General features: G+C 46.1%; 1 protein-coding gene across 1 annotated transcript in view; it reads right to left on the minus strand.

The window, feature by feature from the left end:
* Positions 1–23,312, minus strand: part of LOC126482146 (sodium channel protein Nach-like) — a 53,244-nt gene that overhangs the window by 4,356 nt on the left and 25,576 nt on the right. The window contains exon 3 of the mRNA XM_050106122.1: positions 21,880–22,024. Within this exon, the coding sequence (XP_049962079.1) occupies positions 21,880–22,024 (145 nt within the window). The remainder of the gene's footprint in view (positions 1–21,879; positions 22,025–23,312) is intronic.

A 23,312-nucleotide genomic window follows, 5' to 3' on the forward strand; every position in this document is an offset into this window, starting at 1 on the left:
TTATAGAGTCCGCACAGGATACGATGGTGGATGCACAGTCACCAGTTTTCATTCAAAGTGTTGGGCGAGTTAATTCGTTTGTTCATGAGGGGAGGCTGACAGTGTTTGCACTCTTTCGCCGGTCGGCGATAAAAGAATCGAGACTCGCCATGCAGTCTTTCTCAAACCATTTTACAGGAACTGTTCGGTAAAAGAAACTCATTTTGCATTCCTTGAAGCTTTATATGTCAGCTTCATGATGAGATGCTCACCACGTAGTTAATGGTCATAGTTATTGTGATATTTGCATGGAGGTAAAACACTGCACGAAATTTGAAAAAAGTTGCAATGAAAGATAGGGGTCGCCATGATTATGCATTTGGTGCATATTACATAATATGTTGCTGCATATGAAATTTAGCTAGCATATTGAATTTTTCTTTAGGATTGGGTGTAGGCCTCTGTCTATCCAATGTCGAAAAAAATTGATCTGACGTGGCACACTCATTTGGAATCGGACGCACCAATGATAAAGCCAGAGTGAAATATCCACAATATTCTTCATACAGCGAGTTTCAAAAAGGACCTCACAAATTTGAAAACTTACATAGATTATTTCATAGTACCTACAGAGGTGACTGTAGAATCACTTTGTCGGGAAATACATCAAGTTTTGTTTCGCGTAGTTCGCTAGTGCCGAATCGCACCGTAAGGAGCGCTAGCAGCAGTTGCTTTACATATGGCTGCCTTCACTGGACCCGAGCGTGAGAGAATGGGATGTGTACCTGGGTATGTTACAACAATTTTTGATGCCGCAGATCGATGGAGATGACCAAGAACGAAATGTTTACTTCATGCAAGATGGTGCACCACCCCACTACTTGGCTGACGTCCGGGATGTTCTCAGTGACCGCTTTCCAGGTCAATGGATTGGCCATGATGCTCCAATTGCATGTCCCCCACGTTCCCCAGCCCTGGCACCACTCGAATTTTTTTTATTTTTTTTATTTTTATGGGGATTCATCAAGGATATCGTGTTTGTACCTCCTGTGTCGGCTTCCCTACCTGAACTTAGAGCACGAATTTATGCTGCCACTGAGCGAGTTACATCCAAAATGCTACAGTGAATTAGGGAAGAAATTGACTTCCGATGCGATGTGTGCAGGGTAACCAACGGAAGCCACATTCAACATCACCAACTTGATGTGTTTCCCTACAAAATAACGCTAAACCCAGCTCTATATCTCCTTCCAATAAATTTATATGAATTTTTAAACTTGTGAAGTCCTTTTTGAAACACCCTGTATTTCGTAAACAGTTCGGGATAGCTAAATGAGATTTTGGCAAATGATAGAAAACAAAAAGGAGAGTATTTTGCTATATGGTTATTATGTAAATCCTCATTATCCACCGTGTTATTCCATGTTATTCCACTAACTACAGACTTTTTTCGTGAAGGATGTAACTTTTAAGAGCCATAGATAGCTGGTGAAATGAGAAATGCTGTAGGTTTTGGAACAACATAAGTGAAGACATTACTCGTTTAATTTTCTAGTGAGGATTTGCTTTTTCATAAGCTACTGCTCTTCCTTTCCCTCAGTTCCTCACTTAATAAACCTAATAAACCGCAGTCTCTGAACTCTCTTGCAGTTCCGTTTGCACATCGCGTTAGTGAGATGGCACTGTGTAAACTCCGCTGTATTTTGGCAAAAGAAGCAGATATTAATATGGCAACAAGAGAAATGTGTAGGTTTTATTCAAAATTCGCCACTCATGGCGCTTCTCTGAAAGATACAAATGGTTAACAAGCCAGGGGAAAATTGTTGCATTTTCAGGGGAATTCTTTTTAGATGCTAACCAAAGCAGAGTTGACAGATATTTTTCAGTGCTCATCTTGCAAGTATGGGTGTAGAGGGGCTTCAATTAATATTTAGAAAAAAATGAGAGTGTAGGTTTCAGTTTAGAAAGGCATTTTTCCCTCCAGCACTCAGCATTTCCCCTACAGCATCTGCTGTAATCCCTTCCACTGCTGCTCTCCCCACCCATCCCCTGCTAATTGTGCATCTACTGGCTACGTTATTCTGTGCGCACACTACTTCTCTCCAAAGGCACTCCTGAATTTTAGTAGACCAGTAAATGTTTTGGAGGGCCTTCTCGAATTATGCATAAGTATGACAGCAATCTACTGTTTCACTGCCCCACAAGGCGCGATGTCCTTGAATGTGTGTGGACATAAACTGGGTTTCCTGAACATCTGTCCCCGTCTTTGGCGTCACACACCGAAAACTTTTAATGAAAATAAGAGGGTGTGGGCTTTTCTTATCGGGGATGAATATCTGAAATTGTCCATATTTCAGAAGACTCTGCTTGATGAGTATAGAGGACAAACTATTAGCTGTTTTTATTAAAAATGAAATTCCTCCAGCTGTACTAGTTGTTGTGTGGTCTTCAGTCCTGCGACTGGTTTGATGCAGTTCTCCATGCTACTCTATCCTGTGCAAGCTTCTTCATTTCCCAGTACCTACTGCAACCTAAATTCTTCTGAATCTGCCCAGTGTATTCATCTCTTGGTCTCCCTCTACGATTTTTACCCTCCACGCTGCCCCCCAATACAAAATTGGTGATCCCTTGATGCCTCAGAACATGTCCTACCAACCGATCCCTTCTTCTAGTCAAGTTGTGCCACAAACTCCTCCCCAATTCTGTTCAATACCTCCTCATTAGTTATGTGATCTACCCATCTTATCTTCAGCATTGTTCTGTAGCACCACATTTCGAAAGCTTCTATTCTCTTCTTGTCCAAACTATCGTCCACGTTTCACTTCCATCAGCTGTACTTAAGATTTTATATTTACTTCGCTACTAGTTTCGACGTTGGGTCAACGCCATCTTCAGGCCATTACACTTTGATGAAGTCAGTTGTGTGTGGCTCAGTCTAGAAGTCCGCGGTGAGACCAACACGTGCTCCACCCTGCACACAAACAGGCTATTTACATAATAATGAATTATCCTCTGAGACAGGGTATTGAAAATGAATCAAGTATTTTTTTCACCAGAACTGAACAGCAAGATTATTGTCGTAATACCACCGTCCATGGCCACTTTCGCCAGCTGATAGCGCCGGCGGCCGAGGAGGAGGTGGGAACCGGACACCCTGCCACGAGTGCCGGCCGGTGTGGCCGAGCGGTTCTAGGCGCTTCAGACTTGAACCGCGCGACCGCTACGGTCGCAGGTTCGAATCCTGTCTCGGGCATGGGTGTGTGTGATGTCCGTAGGTTAGTTAGGTTTAAGTAGTTCTAAGTTCTAGGGGACTGATGACTTCAGATGTTAAGTCCCATAGTGCTCAGGGCCATTTGAACCCATTTTTGAACCCTGCCACGAGTGCCCGAGGAGAGGACACTACAGCCATTCTGCAAGCACACAGTGGGAAGCCGGGCGGACTCCCTCGCCTCACTCAAGGACGGACACGTTGCGAAGGGACTGTCTTGTAACGAGAAGCGTGCCGAGAACTGCCGGACACCTGCAGCCATAGAACGGAGCGTCGAGAATGTACGCGCGAAAGCATGTGAGTTCTTCTGGCCAGGCAGCAGTCATTTTACCTGCCTTAGAAAACACGAACGTGCAAACAGTTCCAGCACCCACGTGCACAGGGAGGGGCGCAGACAAAGCGTGGATAATTCTGGCAGGGAGGCGTGTGAAAGAAGTCAGCGTTCTCAAGAAGACGTTTTTCTCGACAGTAAGGACGTTCCTTGTAAATCACAAGCGCCAGCAGACTCTAAGACGAAGCCCGAACATGAGTCTAAAAATGGTTCAAATGGCTCTGAGCACTATGGGACTCAACTGCTGAGGTCATTAGTCCCCTAGAACTTAGAACTAGTTAAACCTAACTAACCTAAGGACATCACAAACATCCATGCCCGAGGCAGGATTCGAACCTGCGACCGTAGCGGTCTTGCGGTTCCAGACTGCAGCGCCTTTAACCGCACGGCCACTTCGGCCGGCGAACATGAGTCTGTCCAGGCCACACACAGAGAGAGCAGTTACAAAGAAGTGGTGTGCAGCTACTCTCGCAACAGCGTCGGGATGCAGAAAAACGTCGTAAGAATGTGAAACCGTGAGAGAGATGCCAGTCATTGGGCTGCATGGAAAATTTTGTCCGGCAATGACAAAGCTGAAAGGAAGAAAATTTCGAAGAGGAGTTGAGCTGAGAGATGGATGAGGAGCGAAGTGATGAGTCGGTGAGACAGTGCGGGAGCGGGAGGACATGACGTCTCTTCCATTCTCTGCTAACAGCCGCCTTCCGACACCGTCATATCACAGCTCAGACCATGCGACCGTCAACGAGCAGACAATGCAGAGGTGGCACCTGGGCCTCGCCGCAAAGCCGAGATTGCTGATGAGGGCAGCCGAGGAGGGGGTTGTTTTGGGGAAGGAGACCAGACAGCGATGTCATCGGTCTCATTGAATTGGGGAAGGACGGGGAAGGAAGTCGGCCGTGCCCTTTGAAAGGAACCATCCCGGCATTTGCCTGGAGCGATTTAGGGAAATCACGGAAAACCTAAATCAGGATGGCCGGACGCGGGATTGAACCGTCGTCCTCCCGAATGCGAGTCCAGTGTCTGAGCGCAGCCGACTCGCACTGCATAGCTCTGAGGCGACGTGCCTTACCGACGCAGCTCCTGCCGCCGACAGAACTACACGACGAATGATTTCAAATAATGATGAGATGATTATTATGTGAATGGAAACCATGATAACTGGGACGTTTATCTTCCTTTCGTGGTGTCGAGTTATAACACTAAAATATATTCGGGGGTCGGAATGTCACCATTGGAGTTGGTCTATGGAAGAAAGATGCCATCGCTATTTGACGTATTGTCCGAAATCAGAAGCTAAAGGGGACGCAGTGAGGGAATTTGCACGGACAATATCGAAGAGAGTACAGAAGGCCAATACGAAAGCGTTAGAGAGACAGGAAGAACCGAATAAGCGGTTGGGGCCTTTACCACAGTACACGGTAGGTCAATGGGTATTAAGCACGAATCCATATACACCTAAGGGAAAGACGAAAAAATTCTTGACGAAGTACCACGGACCATACCATGTCGTGGAGATGACTTCGCCTGTGAATGTCAAAGTGCAGCTGTCAACAAAAACATCCATTATGAGATTTCCACTCTGCATCGGAGTGTGCGCTGATTTGAAACTTTCCTGGCAGATTAAACCGTGGAAGGTAGGCGACGAGGTACTGACAGAATTAAAGCTGTGAGGACGGGGCGTGAGTCGTGCTTGGGAAGCTCAGATGGTAGAGCACTTCCGCGCGAAAGGCAAAGGTCCCGAGTTCGAGTCTCGGTCCGGCATACAGTTTTAATCTGCAAGGAAAGTTTCAAAAGCATCAATTATCCACGTGAGTGGAGTAAAGCGTTTTAAAGGAATGGTGGGCGGATTACCTCAATTACAAGGAAGTGACCCGATTACAGAGGCTAGGCAAAGGAAACGGAAGAAGAAGGTCCCGGCGGAAGAACAACAGCGGACGCATAACGTTCCGTTTGCATTACGGTCACGAAGGGAGTAAGTTATTGTATGTGTAATATTGTATAGTATGTTTACATTTTGTCTTTTTGTATCAAGGGATAATTTGCATTTTGCTTTGTGTGTGTGTGTGTTTTCTCTCTCTCTCTCTCTCTCTCTCTCTCTCTTCTTCTTCTTCTTCTCACGTTTTGGTAGGTCCGATAATAGTTGCGTTTTTTTGTTTGTTGTTTTAGTTTTTGTCATCGAGTGGGGAGACTTTTTTTTTGTTCAGAGAATTCGATAGGGGCAGGATGAACTATTGGGAATTTTTGAGGATATCGTACGATGTTGTAGTAACTTGTAGTGGAAAGGGATGGTACAGGCATGTTTCGTTCCTTTTCTTCGCAGGGACGAGTGATGATTTGCACTAATCGACCACTTTTTTCAGATAGTAGTACATGCGAAGTTAGATTGTTCCTGGGGATTACGAATGGCTCAGATTGTGAGAAAGAGGTGTCATCAACACATTCCTACTTCCGGAAGGCAGGGAGGCATTGGTTATATTCTATATTTACGCCGATATGGGTAATGGTCACTTGTTATACCAATCAGAGAGCAAATAAAATAAGGAGGTTGCAACTGTGGGAACGTGGAATAATTATAAATGGTACGGTTTGTGGGATTGTGGGGAAGGATTTCCGTCTTCCAGCATCACGTACGGGTGAATCAGCTTTAACTTTGTCACATGGAACGTTGTTTTATCCGGAAGGGGTTCAGGAGATATTACCAGGGCAGAATCTGACATATTTGAACTCTACATTAAACCCAGAGTTTTTGGAAACGTTGCATTCCTTTATTAATTCACAGGAAGGATCTATCACGGTTAATAAAGTATTGGAACATGTTCGAGCGTTATAACAGCATTGGAGCAACAGGATAATGACAGTGAGCATTTCAGCCACACGGTGTGCCGTTTTTCTATTTTTCTTGAGTATTGCTTTGTGGAGAATGTGGAAACGTGCACCAATAGAGGGGGTGCCAACACATCAGTTGCCTACGACATGGGTAACCAGTGTAAACAGTGTACAGGTGTAGAGTTAATGTTTTGTTGTTCTCGTTAGTTTTAGTCTGTAGAATGTAAGTTTTGTGAACAAGGTATGTCTACGCAGCCACAGGCCACATCTGTTTTACCTCGATTTGGGACGAATCTTGTTGAAAGGAGGAGGTGTGCTGCGCTAGTGTCACTCTTAGTCGAGTAAAAAGGAAATTTTATCAAAATTCAATGAAGGCGCAGTTGGGCGATGAAATCTGTGGTCGCTGGCAGAGTGTGGTAACAGTCGACAGCGAGTGGGCCAGGCAAGGTAAACACGGCACTCGCGGGCACAGAGCTGCGAAGGCGATATTGCACGCACGATTTGTTTTGAGTGGAGCAACAAAGAGGCAGGAAACTGCAGCGTTGCTTTAAGTTACTGTGATGTATGAGGCGGGGCACTAGGCTAGAGCCAAGAGTGGCTATTTGTAAATGGCTGGCTTGTGGGAATTTATCCCTGCCATAGTTTCTGTCTCTCTCTCTGACACTACTTTAGAAGCGAGGGAAAATCAAGTGTAAATAGATGGGCAATTTTAGCTTGGGACAGTGTGTGCCAGGTCAGTCAAGCGTAGGGATGGACCTGTTCTGGTCTATGCTTATAGGGGCTAATCTGGGAGCAATGTTACAAGTATTCTGCATAAACTTGTACTTTGTTTCTATGTACTTGTTCGGGCTATATTCCACCTCTGGGGACACAACACTGGGGCGGGACGGAACGGTAGCCTGGAACTTGGAGATTGCACGGTCTGCCTGAAAGAGGACAGTGACAGCGGTCTGCAGCGGGTCCAGGAGGGGCTCGGTTCCACTTCAGTCTATGGGCCACGTTCGCTTCCCACCTGGTGTACAGGGGTCCGGGCGAGGCGTACGCTGCGGAGGGCGCAGCAGGACTGCAACAGTGCCAGAGACAGCGGCGGGTGTTGCCATCTGGCAAGCACCACTAGCAGGAAGTTGCGGCACAGCATCCAGGAGGGCACGGGTTCGAGTCCGATCATGTCCTGGGAGCAGCAGCAACCCGATGGCCAGTACACCCACTTTCGTCCCATGGTCGGACAGAGCAGGTCAAACGGGGCCGAGCGCGGCAAGGTCCAGGGACTGTAGCAGTCTCCAGAATCGCGGGCAGAAGAGTGGCACAAGTCGCAAGGCATTGGCGGGCGGTGACTGGGGGAGCGCGGCTGACTTTCATCAGCGGACGGTCTTGATGATGACAGCAGCAGCGTCGGCATACCAGGAGCTGCTGAGCCGGCTGGACTCGCGGGACAGCGGGCGGCATGCCAACACTATGATTCACCCATCGAGTACTGTAAATTAGCTGAATAAATAAATGTTACCGAATACTGCTGTATCGCTTTGCATTGCTCCCTGACGCTCTTGAACTTGCTCAGCCTCGTGACAAAATACGCACAGTGGGTCCCAGCTTCAGCTCTGCCAATTAGAGTCACGGGTTCGACCCACCGACCCCGCAACAGTGCCAAACTGCAGACTGCACATGAACTGCGTGAAAGCGTCACATACTGGGAGAGACCGTGAGAATAATCTGGCCCCTCGTCAGGCAGAGGAACGTGAGATCACACAACTGAATGGCCAAAGACAATGAGATATTGCAGGGGACGCCACAGTAGAGAAGGGTCATCACATACACAAAGTGCGGACTGGCAATCACAAACGCAAGGCGATATTGGCCAGTGTTGTGATGACCCAGAGTTGCTGGAAAAAGCGGACAACCGGTGTCCCCTCATTGAAATAACCGCGGAAGGAATTAAGATGAGAGCATGTCCGGATTCTGGGTCGGAAGTGACAGCACTTTCGATGATTTCTTACACAAAACTGGTAGGAAGTGGTAGTAAATCATCTGCGATAATCGTAAAAGGGATCTCACTAGTTCTCGCTTTTGGGGCGAAAAGGAAGAAGGTAGAGAAACAGGTCTTGGTGTCGTTAAGCGACAGAAGAAGTAGCTTCCAGGTGAATGCAACTGTCGCCTATGGGTCGTCGCTCGATTTCATAATCGGTAATGGCACATTCTCGAGTAGAGCGGTGATCATGGATTGGATCTCTAACACAGTGGCCAATTTGTTCGAAGATCCGATCGTATGGTGTGCAGAGGGTACGAAGGGCACAAGTAATTTAGTAAAATGTAAGGAGGACGAGGAAATTTTCATAGATGGACCACGGAAGCTAAAAGGTGATTTATTAGAGGGAACTTGAATTCCTGGTGAAGTAAGTTTGCCGTCCACAAGTCGTGGTGAGAATTCCACACACACAGCCGACGAGAATCTGACGGACATGATGCGACTGATAGTGGGTTAGAGACCTTCGCACATGTACTGTTAGGACTTAGAAGGCCAGAGGCCATTAATGAGTACGTTCCCGTGATAACACCAGCCGTTCATGCGAGTACGGAAGACTCGCTTCAAAAGGAACATAAGAATCCGCAGAGAGAGACCAGAGTCAAATGCGTGACGACAAGCGCGCCGAGACAGTGAGAAACGTCGAAGGTGAAGCCCCCACGGCAACAGAGAAGCTAATGTGGAGTGTAGAATGCGACGGCGATTGCAGAGGAGCACTGTGAAGTGCGCCACAGAAGTACTAACGCCCACTCCCGAGCAGTAGGAGACAATGTTGTTCCCTCCGCGGTCGCAAAATCTGCAAAAGGAAGACGGTCTTCGGAGGACTGCAGGTGTTTTCGAAGTGGTGAGATAAATTGATCACGTCTCACTCAGAAACAAGGCACACGGTAGATGGCACCCTGTGTACAGACGATAAGCCAGTAGTGTGCGTGGATAATGCAGAGGTTCATCAGATGCGAGTTAGAAAGAGTATTCAAACTAACCCATGGTTGAGACTGAAGCAGAGACAGGAGGTGGAGAAATCTGCCATGGAATTCAGGGATACATTCTCGTTCCTACCGGGAAGATTTCGGGGAGCAGTCGACAAGGTTAGAGTAACGTGTGAGCGGTCACCGACAAGGAAAGCGTACTCAGTGGCCTGGAAGCACCGAAAAGTCACCAGGGAAGCGATACAGGCTATGGAGGCAGCCGGAGTCGTATCACAGGCCGCATCGCAAGATGTGAATCCACTTGCAATAGTGCCTAAGAAAGACGGATCGTTGCCTCGATGAGAGGGTGTTAAATGATCACATTGAGGCAGACAGAATAAGACCGGAACCTATCCAGTACATACTGCGCCACTTCTCAGGAAAAATTGGGCTGTCAATCTTCGACGTTGCAGCCGGTTTCAATCAATCTGAGCTCGATCCATCCTGCCGAAAGTACACTGGCATCCTATTCGAAGGGGAACAGTACGTGTACAACCGAGTGCCAGTCGATCTTAAGGACTCAAGTTCGGCATTCGTGAGGGCCTTGAATGGTATAATCACACCAGAGATGAGGGAATTTTGTGTTGCCTACGTCGACGACATAATTGTCGCGTCTGCAACATTTGAGGGACGTATGCGCCGCATAAAGCAGCTGCTGGTAGCACTCCAGAGATATGGCATGACGCTCAGGCCTGACAAAGCGAACCAGTGCGCAAATAGGGTGGTACACTGAAGAGCCAAAGAAACTGGTACACTTTGCCAAATCATGTAGTGCCATCGCGAGCACACAGAAGTGTCACAACACGACGTGGCATGGATTCGACTGATGTCTGAAGTATTGCTGAAGGGAATTGACACTATGAATCCTGTAGTGTTGTCGATAAATACGTAAGAGTACGAGGGGGTGAAGATCTCTTCTGAACAGTACGTTACAAGGCACCCCAGATAAGGTCAATAATGTTCATGTCTGGAGAGTTTGGAAGCCAGCGGAAGAGTTTACAAAAAAGTGGTTCAAATGGCTCTGAACACTATGGGACTTAACATCTTAGGCCATCAGTCCCCTAGAACTTAGAACTACTTAAACCTAACTAACCTAAGGACATCACACACAGCCACGCCCGAGGCAGGATTCTAACCTGCGACCGTAGCAGTCCCGCGCCTAGAACCGCACGGCCACCGCGGCCGGCTGGAAGAGTTTACACTCAAAACAGTGTTCCTGGAGCCACTTTGTAGCAATTTTGGACGTGTGGGGTGTCGCATTATCCTGCTGGAACAATTTTGGACGTGTGGGGTGTCGTATTATCCTGCTGGAATTTCCCACGTCAATCAGAACGTACAATGGACATGAATGGATGCAGGTGATCAGACGGGATCTTTATCTACGTGTCACCTGTCAGAGTCGTATCTAGACGTATCAGGGGTCCCATATCACTCCACCAGCACACGCCCCATACCATTACAGAGCCTCCACAAGCTTGAACAGTCCCCTGCTGACTTGCAGGGTCCACGGAGAGTCGTATCTAGACGTATCAGGGGTCCCATGTCACTCCAACAGCACAAGCCTCACACCATTACAGAGCCTCCACCAGCTTGAACAGTCCCTTGCTGACATGCAGGGCCCACGGATTCCTAATGTTGTCCCCATACCCCGTACACGTCCATCCGCTCGATACAATTTGAAACGAGACTCGTCTGACCCGGCAACATGTTTCCAGTCATCAACAGTCCAATGTCATCAAGGGTACACGAGTGTACCTTCGGCTCCGAAAACCCATATCGATGATACTTCGTTGAATGGTTCGCACGCTGACACTTGTTGATGGCCTGGCACTGAAGTCTGCAGCAAGATGCGGAAGGGTCGCTCTTCTGTCACGTTGAACGATTCTCATCAGTCGTCATTGGTCCCGTTCTTTCAGGATCTTTTTCCAGCCGCAGCGATTTCGGAGATTTTAAGTTTTGCCGGATTCCTGATTTATTTATTTATTTATTTAGCGTATGGCTCATAACATCACAGTAAAAATTACAGAAATAACACGATTAAAAAAAATCACATATGTATAAACAGAGTAATAAATAACAGATTGTATATAAGGACACCGCCAATTGTAAATTTACACTCACAGAAGAGCAATCACAAGCAGACGTCCAGCTTAGATAATAAATAGTCGATTGCCTCTTGGGTCGCCATTAGGAAATCCTGTGGGGCACCCTCGTATGCCCTTAGTGGGCATTCCCGCACGATGTGTTTGACCGTCTGTCTCTCAGCGCCACAGTCGCAAGCGGCCGAAGGAAGTTTACCCCATCTGTGTAAGGAGTCGGCGCATCTCCCACAGTTGGTTCTGATGCGATTAAGAGTTGACCAAACTTTGCGAGGGCAATCAAATCCTTTTGGTTTACTAAAGATGCATGGCATACTGTGGCAATTTACTGCTGTTCTGCTCTCCCATTCCTCTTTCCATCGGTCATTTATTTTAAAGTTGGTTTGGTGCAGAGCCTGTGCGGTCTTTAGTGGAGGATGCCTGGACCGGAGTCGGTTTCCTTGGATGTCGTGAGTATCTTCATGGATTTGTAATTGAGGGTTGGTCATGATTTTTTGAAATTCTCTAACCAGAGCGTGTTCACGGCGCAGGTTAGGAGGGGCTATATTACTGAGAACGGTACACTCGTGAAATGGGCGTACGGGAAGATCCACACTTCGTTGCTACCTCGGAGATGCTGTGTCCCATCTCTCGTGCGCCGACTATAACATCACTTTCAAACTCACTTACAGTTTGATAACCTGCCATTGTAGCAGCAGTAACCGATCTAACAAGTGCGCCAAACACTTGTCTTATACAGGCGTTGCCGACTGCAGCGCCGTATTCTGCTTGTTTACGTATATCTGTATTTGAATTCTCTTGCCTATACTTGTTTCTTTGGCTCTGCAGTGTATATCTCGGGTTCGAGATCTCGTCGGAAGGTATCCGTCCGGGAAAGTGCAAATTGGTGGAAATCACGAAAATGAAACGCCCATCCCGAGTGCTTGAATGACAGTTCTTAGGGCTGATTTCATTTGACAGATGACACATTGTCAACTTCTCGCAGATATTGAGTCCCCTATACACGCTGTTGAAGAAGGGCAAGAGGTGGCGCTCTTCTCTGAAACGAGCAGGAAAATGCTTTCGAGAAGGTTAAGAGTGCGTTTCATGACAGTATTTGTTTTCTTTATCCTGACCTCTCCGCACCTTTCCAAGTCTTCACAGACGCAAGTGCACAAGGCATTGCGGGATGTCTACAACGGGAAGACAAGGATGGGAATGTGCACATTGTGGCCACAAGTAGCCGGAAGCTACTGGACGCAGAGACACGGTATTTCACAAAAGAACTAGACATGCTGGCCATTGTCTATGAGACGAAACAGTTCGGCCGGAAAACTCATTTATATACAGACCACCATGCTCTAACATTCCTACGAAACGTCAGATACACGAGTAACAGAGTGATAGGTTGGGCCCTGGCGATTCCGGAATTCGATCTGGAAATAATTTACTGCCGGGGTAAACAACAAATTTGCCGACTGGTTAATCCGAAATCCTTTACGGGAGAGGGCGACAAAAATGTCGCGGGACAAATTAATGAGGTCATAACGACAATGTTACAACAATAGGACCAAACGTGCATTCTACAGTACAGCAGAGAGTTAGTCACAGCACAAGACCAGCAGACAGAAATCCGGAGAGTAAAGGACTTTCGCCGGCCAGTGTGACCGTGCGGTTAAAGGCGCTTCAGTCTGGAACCGCGTGACCGCTACGGTCGCAGGTTCGAATCCTGCCTCGGACATGGATGTGTGTGATGTCCTTAGTTTAGTTAGGATTAAGTAGTTCTAAGTTCTAGGGGACTTATGACCACAGATGTTGAGTCCCATAGTGCTCAGAGCCATTTGAACCATTTTTTTAGTAAAGGACTTTCTAATGTATGGCGTCGGTGTAGAGGATGTCCGAATTAGAAATACTGGTGCACGATCGACCGGAGGGTATGTTTCAGGTGGAATGTGAAAGAACAAGGATAAAAAACTTGGCTCCCTGACGTACTATTGCAAGATCTAATTGAACGCTATAACAAGCACATTGGCCACTGCGGAGCGATGAAGTTGTACGCGACAGTTCCCAAGGACTGGGAACATGGCGTTCCCAGACGGAAAGTTGCGGCGATAATTACGAAGTGCGACATGTGCCAGCGTGTAAAACTTCCAAACGCAATTGTGCGAGGTGAAATGCATGCCATCACACCAGAAGCACCAAATGACCTGACGTGTGTTGATCATTACGGCGCCGGCCCGTGGTGCCCGAGCGGTTCTAGGCACTTCAGTCCGGAACCGCGCGACTGCTACGGTCGCAGGTTCGAATCCTGCCTCGGGTATTGAAGTGTGTTATGTCCTTAGGTTAGTTAGGTTTAAGTAGTTCTAAGTTCTAGGGGACTGATGGCCTCAGATGTTATAGTGCTCAGAGCCATTTGAACCATTTGAACCATCATTACGGCCCTCTGCCGAAGGAACGGGTCGGGCGGCAGTTTGTTTTCGTTGTTGTTGGACGCATTTACTAAGCACGTCAGGCTTTACACCACAAACCGCACCACATCGAAAAGCTGTGTAAAAATTTTGATGGAAGATTACGAGCACACATGTGGTAGGCCCAAGACAGTCCTCTCAAACCATGCTACGATTTTCACATCTCCGAGATGGAAGGCAGGATTAGGAAAGGAAGTCATCAAAGTGACATTCTCCGCAATTAGAAACTCTCAATCCAATCCCGCAGAATGACAGATGCGCCAGCTGGGAGTGTTCTATAGAATATTGGTTTCTGACAGACACAATGCCTGGGCACAGTAGCTACCAAAGATAGAGAGGTACTTTATTGAAGCCGTGTATTGCGGTGCAGGATACAGACTAATAGATCTACAGTTCCAGAAACCAGAGAAGTCCGTGGCTGAGAGGATTATCAAACCTCCGACGGGAGGAGAGGCAGAGCAAACCAGCAAAGCGTAACGCTTGAATCGAGCCCGAGAGTTCATGATGGAGAAAGCGACGGAAAGAATCGAAAAGGAGCAGCGAAAAAGGACGAAGACTTACGAGATCGGGGACCGAGTCCTCGTAAGAATGGATAACTGTCGGACGCCGAAAAGAAGAAGATAGCCAAGTTCATCCACCTGAACGGGGGTCATACTCGGTGCGACAGGTAATAACACCGAATGCCTACGCAGTTTATGGTGACGAGCGCGCGGTTGGGATTTTTAACGCCCACAGCTGAGAGCGTACATGGCTCAATAGAGTACTGTATAGAAGTAGCGATATCGAGAATTGTAGATGTCTGTTAACAACACGCTGTATTTTGTGAATAGATTTTCTATTGCAGTAATTAGTATGTATTACAATGAGCAATTATTTTTTAATTAAACAAATATAGAAAATGTCATGAACAGTTTAATTTATTTACGTGAGTAGTGCCATAATTATGGAATCCTGCACAGAGACACAAATGATCTTGCCAGCATGAGTTTCCTTCTTTAATATTTCAATAGCTTTCGATGCGTATTTAATTACAGTTGTGATTCATAAAGTAGGTCATGTTAGTGTTTTGAATCGAGTGCTTGTTGTGGCGATTAATACACACATCAAGAAAAATTTGCATCATCTCGATTCCGAGAGTTCCGGAACCTGTACAGAAAAATGGTGTAGAGATTGACATAAGTATCATTTCTGACCTTTTTATTGCTCATGAGAACCACACATTGCATGTTGTACCACCAAACAGCGAGACCTTCAGAGGTGGTGGTCCGGACTGCTGTACATGCCGGTACCTCTAATACCCAGTAGCACGTTCTCTTGCACTGATGCATGCCTGTATTCGTCGTGGCATACTATCCAAAAGTTCAAAGTGGTCCAGGTTGCCCACTCAACGGCAATTCGGCGTAGATCCCACAGAGTGTTTGGTGGGTCACGTCGTCCATAAACAGACCTTTTCTGTCTATCCCAGGTAGGGTCCATGTCTGGAGCACATTCCGGCCACTCTAGTTGAGCGATGTCGTTTTCCTGAAGGAAGTCATTCACGAGATGTGTACGATGGGGGAGCGAATTTTCATCCATGAAGACGAATGCCTCGCCAATATGCTGCCGATATGGTTGCACTGTCGGTCGGAGGATGGCGTTCACGTATCGTACAGCCGTTACGGCGCCTTCCATGACCAACAGCGGCGTACGTCGGCCCCACGTAATGCCACCACAAAACAGCAAGGAATCTCCACCTTGCCGTACTCGCTGGACAGTGTGTCTAAGGCGATCAGCCTGATCGGGTTGCCTCCAAACACGTCTCCGACGGTTGTCTGGTTGAAGGAATATGCGACACTCATCGGTGAAGAGAACGTGATGCCAATCCTGAGCGATCCATTCGGCATGTTGTTGGGCCCATGTTGCTGCGTTGCATGGCGTTGTGGTTGCAATGATCGACTTCGCCATGGACGCCGGGAATGAAGTTGCGCATCATGCAGACTATTGCGCACAGTCTGAGTCGTAACACGACGTCCTGTGGCTCCACGAGAAGCATTATTCAACATGGTGGCGTTTCTGTCAGGGTTCCTCCGAGCCATAATCCATAGGTAGCTGTCATCTACTATAGCAATAGCACTTGGGCGGCCTGGGCGAGGCATGTCATTGACAGTTCGTGTCTCTCCGTATCTCCTCCATGTCCGAACAACATCGCTTTGGTTCATTCTGAGATGCCTGGATACTTCCCTTGTTGAGAACCCTTCCTGGCACAAAGTAACAATGTGGACGCGATCGAACCGCTGTATTGACGGACTAGACATGGTTGAACTACGGACAACATGCGCCATGTACCTCCTTCCTGGTGGAATGACTGGAACTGATAGGCTGTCGGACCCCCTCTGTCTAATAGGGGCTGCTCATGCACAGTTACTTACATCTCTGGGCAGGTTTAGTAACATCTCTGAACAGTCAAAGGGACTGTGTCTGTGATACAATATCCACAGTCAACGTCTATCTTCAGGAGTTGTGGGAACCGGGGTGATCCAAAACTATTTTTGGTGTTTATATCTGAAATTTGTTTAAAATGGATGAAATAACGTATAAGTGAGTTTATTAAGAGGTTGTAAAATGAATGCAAAGATTTCTGTACGTTTTATCAAAATTACTTATAGGTAATGAACGCTTATGCTGTGGTGCTCGATCTGGGGACAAGCCGGTTCGAATTATGGTGGAAAAAAAATTCACTGCCTATATTTGGCCGGCAAATGGCGTAAAGTTATAGATCTCCGGACTTTGCGCCAATGTCCTGGTTTAAATACCAAATCTCTCTGCTGTGTGTCATGAAGTGAGGGCATGTGACTCTGTTGACGGCGATCTGTCCGTTGGACGTGGACGTCAAGCTTGACGGCCCGTTTCTTACTATTCATAAGGAGTATGTTACGTGCCTGCACCGGGTTTCACTCTCTCCCTTCACTCATTATCATCATCGTACAACACAAATATTACACTACATTACATTATCTCTCTCTCTCTCTCTCTCTCTCTCTCTCTCTCTCACACACACACACACACACACAATACGTACATGTAATATTACAAATTTTGTAATGGAGCATGTTGTAAATAAATAAGCAAAATAAATCTATATATGAACAGCATGACAATGTTCTTCAGAGTCTATTGCAATAATTCTCAAATGCAAATAAGAACATAGCATCAACAAGTCATTATACAGTGTGATTATAATTCAAAACACTGTAAAACAGAACGTACTCAGATTGACGTGAAATTTGAAAGAAATGCACGGATAACCCGACCTCCCCACATCCCGTGAAGTCGTCGATTAGTAACTAACAAATACGGAGGTTACAGTAGATCTAATGAGATGGTCACCACGTCGGTGTGGGCGTGGAGGGGCTCCATCCTTTATTGAAACCTGTCCTCCATATCGATATTGAATCTTGTCGGGTGATCCGAATCGTTATCGGATACTAAATGTATCGTAAGGAGGAAAGTATTTCATTGATTAAAATGCTGTTCCAATTTCTGGTGGATTATTTTGGAGGCCTCATTATGCCTCTTCAGATATTCTGTGGGAGCCAAAGTTTTATATCCAGATGTAATGTACAATATCATCTTCTTTTGATTCCTATACCTGCAGCATCATCTATTCCTTTGTCTTTCAGGATATCTATATCTATAACTGCATGACTACTCTGCAATTGACAATTAGTTGCCTGGCAGAGGATTCATGGAAGCACTTTCACACTATTTCTATACAGTTCCACTCTCTGTCAGCGCATGGGAAAAATGAACATTTAAATCTTTCTATGCGAACGCTGGATTTTGCCTTATTTTATGACCATGATATATTCTCCTGTGTAGGCGGGTGTCATCAAAATATTTGCGCACTAGAAGGCAGACGTTGGAGTTTGACATTTCGTGAGAATGTCTCGGAGCACTGAAAAACTCATTTGTTTTTTTGACTACTGCTCCAGCTGACATATATCCGTGGCACTCTCTCTCCCCTACTTCGCAGTAATACAATACAAGCTGACCTTCTTTAAACTATTTCGACCTCTGCCAATCCTATCTGGTAAGGATCCTGAACAGCACAGCAATACTCTAGCACAAGTAAGAGTAGGCACTCTGTTTAGTATACGAGTTCTTCCGGTAGTTGCTGATTACAGAGACCTCATCTGGAATCGATGGCAGAAATCCCGCAGTTTCTACATACTAATTTGCCCAGCAACAATAACAATAATAACGATAATAATAGTTGTTATATACTACTATTTTATTGTTGTATTATTATATTATTATTATTCATTGTATTTAATAGTTGTGCTATTAATGTAGTGACATGCTCCACTACCGTGCAGGGGTATTACAATAGCCTTATGCAATAATAAATAAACAGCTAAATATCATCTTTATACGTTAGCGAAAACTGCAACACCACGAACGATTCATGTGGCTGAAATAAGCTTTGTACCACAACTAAGCATGTGACAGTACACTTATGGTTAAGATTACATGTCTGTTCATGACCTTTTGACTTCGGGAATTCAATAAGTACACACGTGCCAGAGCCAGAGCCTCTAAAACATTTTAGCTTAGAGTGTCTGGGTACGTTCCCGTGAAAACCCCACCCAGATCGGTTCCATGCGAGTTCCCGAAGTGTCAGTGATTTTCTTACGACTGTGATAAACTATTGTGTAAAATTCATGTGTCAGAGATATTCGTAGGGCGACAAGTCAGGCAAGATTGCAAGCTAATGAAGTACTGACAACTGTGTTCCATCGAAGACAGACTGTGGGCCACGCGGGTTTAGCCGAGCGGTCTCATGCACTGCAGTCATGGACTGTGCGGCTGTGCGGCGGAAATTCGAGTCCTCCCTCGGGCATGGGTGTGTGTGTTTGTCCTTAGGATTATTTAGGTTAAGTAGTTTGTAGGCTTAGGGACTGATGACCTTAGCAGTTAAGTCCCATACGATGTCACACACATTTGAACATTGCTTTGAACAGATTGTGGACTTCTGGCATGATCACTCCACACCAAAACACATATGGTTAGAAACTACCCTGCTGAAATAAGGCAAATGAAGTTGCTGAAAGAGAGGCGGTCCCATGGAGCCGTAAGAGCTCCCTAATGTAGCGATTATTGCTGATGCTGCCCCAGTACATGGAATTCGAAATCGCATATTGTACGAGGTGCATTCAAGTTCTAAGGCCTCCGATTTTTTTTCTCCATACTGGAAAGATATAGAAACATGCGCATTGTTTTAAAATGAGGCCGCGTTCATTGTCAATACGTCCCAGAGATGGCAGCACAGTACTGCAGATGGAATTTTACCGCCAGCGGCGAGAAAGAGAACTGTTTTAAATACTTAAAATGGCGACGTTTTCCTTACTTGAACAGCGTGCAATCATTCGTTTTCTGAATTTGCGTGGTGTGAAACCAATTGAAATTCATCGACAGTTGAAGGAGACATGTGGTGATGAAGTTATGGATGTGTCGAAAGTGCGTTCGTGGGTGCGACAGTTTAATGAAGGCAGAACATCGTGTGACAACAAACCGAAACAACCTCGGGCTCGCACAAGCCGGTCTGACGACATGATCGAGAAAGTGGAGAGAATTGTTTTGGGGGATCGCCGAATGGCTGTTGAACAGATCGCCTCCAGAGTTGGCATTTCTGTGGGTTCTGTGCACACAATCCTGCATGACGACCTGAAAATGCGAAAAGTGTCATCCAGGTGGGTGCCACGAATGCTGCCGGACGACCACATGGCTGCCCGTGTGGCATGTTGCCAAGCAATGTTGACGCGCAACGACAGCACGAATGGGACTTTCTTTTCGTCGGTTGTGACAATGGATGAGACGTGGATGCCATTTTTCAATCCAGAAACAAAGCGCTAGTCAGCTCAATGGAAGCACACAGATTCACTGCCACCAAAAAAATTTCGGGTAACTGCCAGTGCTGAAAAAATGATGGTGTCCATGTCATGGGACAGCGAGGGCGTAATCCTTACCCATTGCGTTCCAAAGGGCACTACGGTAACAGGTGCATCCTACGAAAATGTTTTGAAGAACAAATTCCTTCGTGCACTGCAACAAAAACGTCCGGGAAGGGCTGCGCGTGTGCTGTTTCACCAAGACAACGCACCCGCACATCGAGCTAACGTTACGCAACAGTTTCTTCGTGATAACAACTTCGAAGTGATTCCTCATGCTCCCTACTCATCTGACCTGGCTCCTAGTGACTTTTGGCTTTTTCCAACAATGAAAGACACTCTCCGTGTCCGCACATTCACCAGCCGTGCTGCTATTGCCTCAGCGATTTTCCAGTGGTCAAAACACTCCTAAAGAAGCCTTCGCCGCTGCCATGGAATCATGACGTCAGCGTTGTGAAAAATGTGTATGTCTGCAGGGCGATTACGTCTAGAAGTAACGCCAGTTTCATCGATTTCGGGTGAGTAGTTAATTAGAAAAAAAATCGGAGGCCTTAGAACTTGAATGCACCTCGTATGTTGTGCTGTTCCGAACCATATCCCTTGTTGTTTGTCTGCTGTGCCTCTTAACATAACAGTCTGCCAGATTGTGACCACCACTTTAGTATCTAACGCCTATGAAATCTTCACCGTAGGGGAAATTGAAGTGACACACTTTCGAAGACAATATTTTGTTTGCAGTTTGGCGGAAACAGTGTTCGCGCCCATTTTACGGTTTGAAGCGCTTATGGTCTCTGAGTCAGTGATGTAGCACGTGTGCCATCAGTTTACCCTGAAGCAAATACCGTGGACGCAGACAGTGGAATTGATTCGAGACAACATTACGGATTAATCTTTTAAGTCCTTTGTAGCGATAAAGAGAGGATGGGAGTTGATCCATTCTGTGATCATATTGCTTGTACTAGAGCCTGTCCGGCACTACAGAACCTGCTCATCCAAAAAGTTTCGAGACTGATTTTATTTGTGGCATATGAGGCGGCTTGAACTAAGAACTGTTAATAACAATGTGCATTCGACCAGTTAATTGTGAGCAGGCACTGTTAGGTATTGGACGTGCAATTGTAGTGTATCAATGTTGTTGTGTCACAAATCCCAATGAAGCAACATCTCTGAATCAAGTGTTCAAGACATTCCGTAGAATGTTTGCCCCATACACCTTGACTCCCAGACGAAAACAGCGACCTGTGGAGACCTACTACGACTTGACTGAAACGTAAATCAAGGACATTTTTTTCTTGAAAAATCTTGGTGTTATCAGCAGGAACATACCGCAAAATGACAAAGTGCAAAACACATTAAGGGTCAACACCCTAACAACATAACTGGCACTGAAGACAACGAGATGTGGGAGCTGAACGAGAAGGATTTCTCTTACTGTTTCACAGGATTGTATGAACGTTATGTGCATTGTACTTAAGTGAGAGGAGACTATATAGAACATGTGCAGAATTAAAACCGCCATCTTAACTTTTCTCTGTTTTTTATTAATCCAGTCTTGGAACTTTTTGGACTGACAAAGTACTACCCTCTCCTTAACAACCCTCTCCTTACCACCATCTGCATACATTCGTCCATTACATAATAGAATACCCTTTAGAAGATAAAATGTCAATATATTACAAATCCACTCCCTGAGATGTGTCATCCTGTCCCAGTTGGACTATCACACAAGCTGATATTGTGGACTTTTGACATTCAAAGGACATACTATCAGTTTATTTCATGTTTCAAGTTATTTTGACGGCGTTGCATAACAATGACTTTTCTGGTCACATTGCCTTTTTTACCAATTCACAGCTTATCTGCAACCATAACTACCTACTTCCAGTACACAATCTCTAAGGTTGATCGTATGGGTTGTTACTGTGGGTGTTGCAATTATCACAAACGTCGTTGTACGGTCTGCGTAAGGCACTCAGAAGATGAAGTATCGGTATGCAGCTGTGTGTGCCCTTACCCTATAGCGATTGTCCCATCGATGTCCTTGAGCGGCAGGCGGTGTCCTCAAGAAGATTTCCAAGCCGGAGAGGGCACCCCCCGCCACATTGCGCCACACTTGGCACGAATCGCTATTGCCTGACGTCAAGCGAGGTTCACCGACGCTGTAAAAGACCAGACCGGTTACTCATGGGAACATATTCCATAATTATCGAGAGGGAAGAACAGATTAAAGTGCAGAGAAGGTCTGTTAAGACAGGCAACTGAAAGCAGTGCAAATAAGCAGAGTGTATTCAGTGTATGAGGCAACACTCACTGCTCGGCTGCAGCGGCAGAGGATGGTAAGTGCTGGAGCATGGCTGGCACAGCTGTCAGACTCAGGCTGATTAAAACACGCAAACGATTCCTTGAGAGGCGCGAGTCACTGGAAGACGATGTTCGTCCTGGAGGATCCCATCGTGTCATCACACCGGGAATGGTTGCAGAAGTGAATGATCTAGTTTTGGACAACAGCAGACTCACCGTGGACGAGATCCATCGGTTACTGGGTATTAGCGTGGGCACCGTCCACAGCATAATGCATCAACACTTGAACTTTCGAAAAATCTGTGCGCAGTGGGTTCCCTACCAACTGACCGCCTAACAGCGCAATACTCGAATGGCACTGTCTTTGAGTCATGTGCAACGTTATCATGAGGAGGAATACGGACTTCTGTCGCGTATTGTCACAGGTGGCGAAACTCGGTGTCACCAGTTTGAACCGGAAGGCAAGCGTCAGAGCAAGCAGTGGAAACATGCGACTTCATCACCTCCAAAGAAACAGAGGCCGTGCACACAAGTTCTGGTAAGGTCATGATGAGCTTCATTTTTTTACCACAAGGACCCACGGCTTGTCGAGTTCCTGGAACGGAGAACCACCGTCAGTGCCCAGCGTTATCAAGTCACTTTACAGAACCTTACACGAACCATCAAGTCGAAACGCCGAGCCATGTTGCCCAATGGCGTTGAAATTTCCCTTCGTATGTAAAGAATGACAGTGCTGGAAAAACTCTTACGTTATTTGATTTTCAAACAGCTGAGAAATACTCAACGTACTCAGACAGTTTTCTCTTTACTTATTCTGATCATCACTAAACTGACACACAATATTTTTAGCGGTACGAAGTCTGACTTTCAATAATCCCTACAAAAGAATGGCCCTGAATAACAATAACCTATACCTTTCATCAGTCACTTACCTCACAAAAACCTTCGTTACTCGAACTACTGCAATACAGCGAACGCCAATACTGCCAGCTGAATAAAAGTTTCTAACTACTGAAGGCAATAACTACTGAAAAGCAAAGTTAGCAAATGAAAGATTTTGATAGAGAACAAACAATGTATTTACCTTAATAGTGCTCAAAAATCATAATATATATATCTCTCAATTCATGACATCCAGCCTTATAA

The sequence above is a fragment of the Schistocerca serialis genome, chromosome 5 (genome assembly GCF_023864345.2).
Source record: "Schistocerca serialis cubense isolate TAMUIC-IGC-003099 chromosome 5, iqSchSeri2.2, whole genome shotgun sequence".
Classification (NCBI taxonomy): Eukaryota; Metazoa; Arthropoda; class Insecta; order Orthoptera; family Acrididae; genus Schistocerca; species Schistocerca serialis.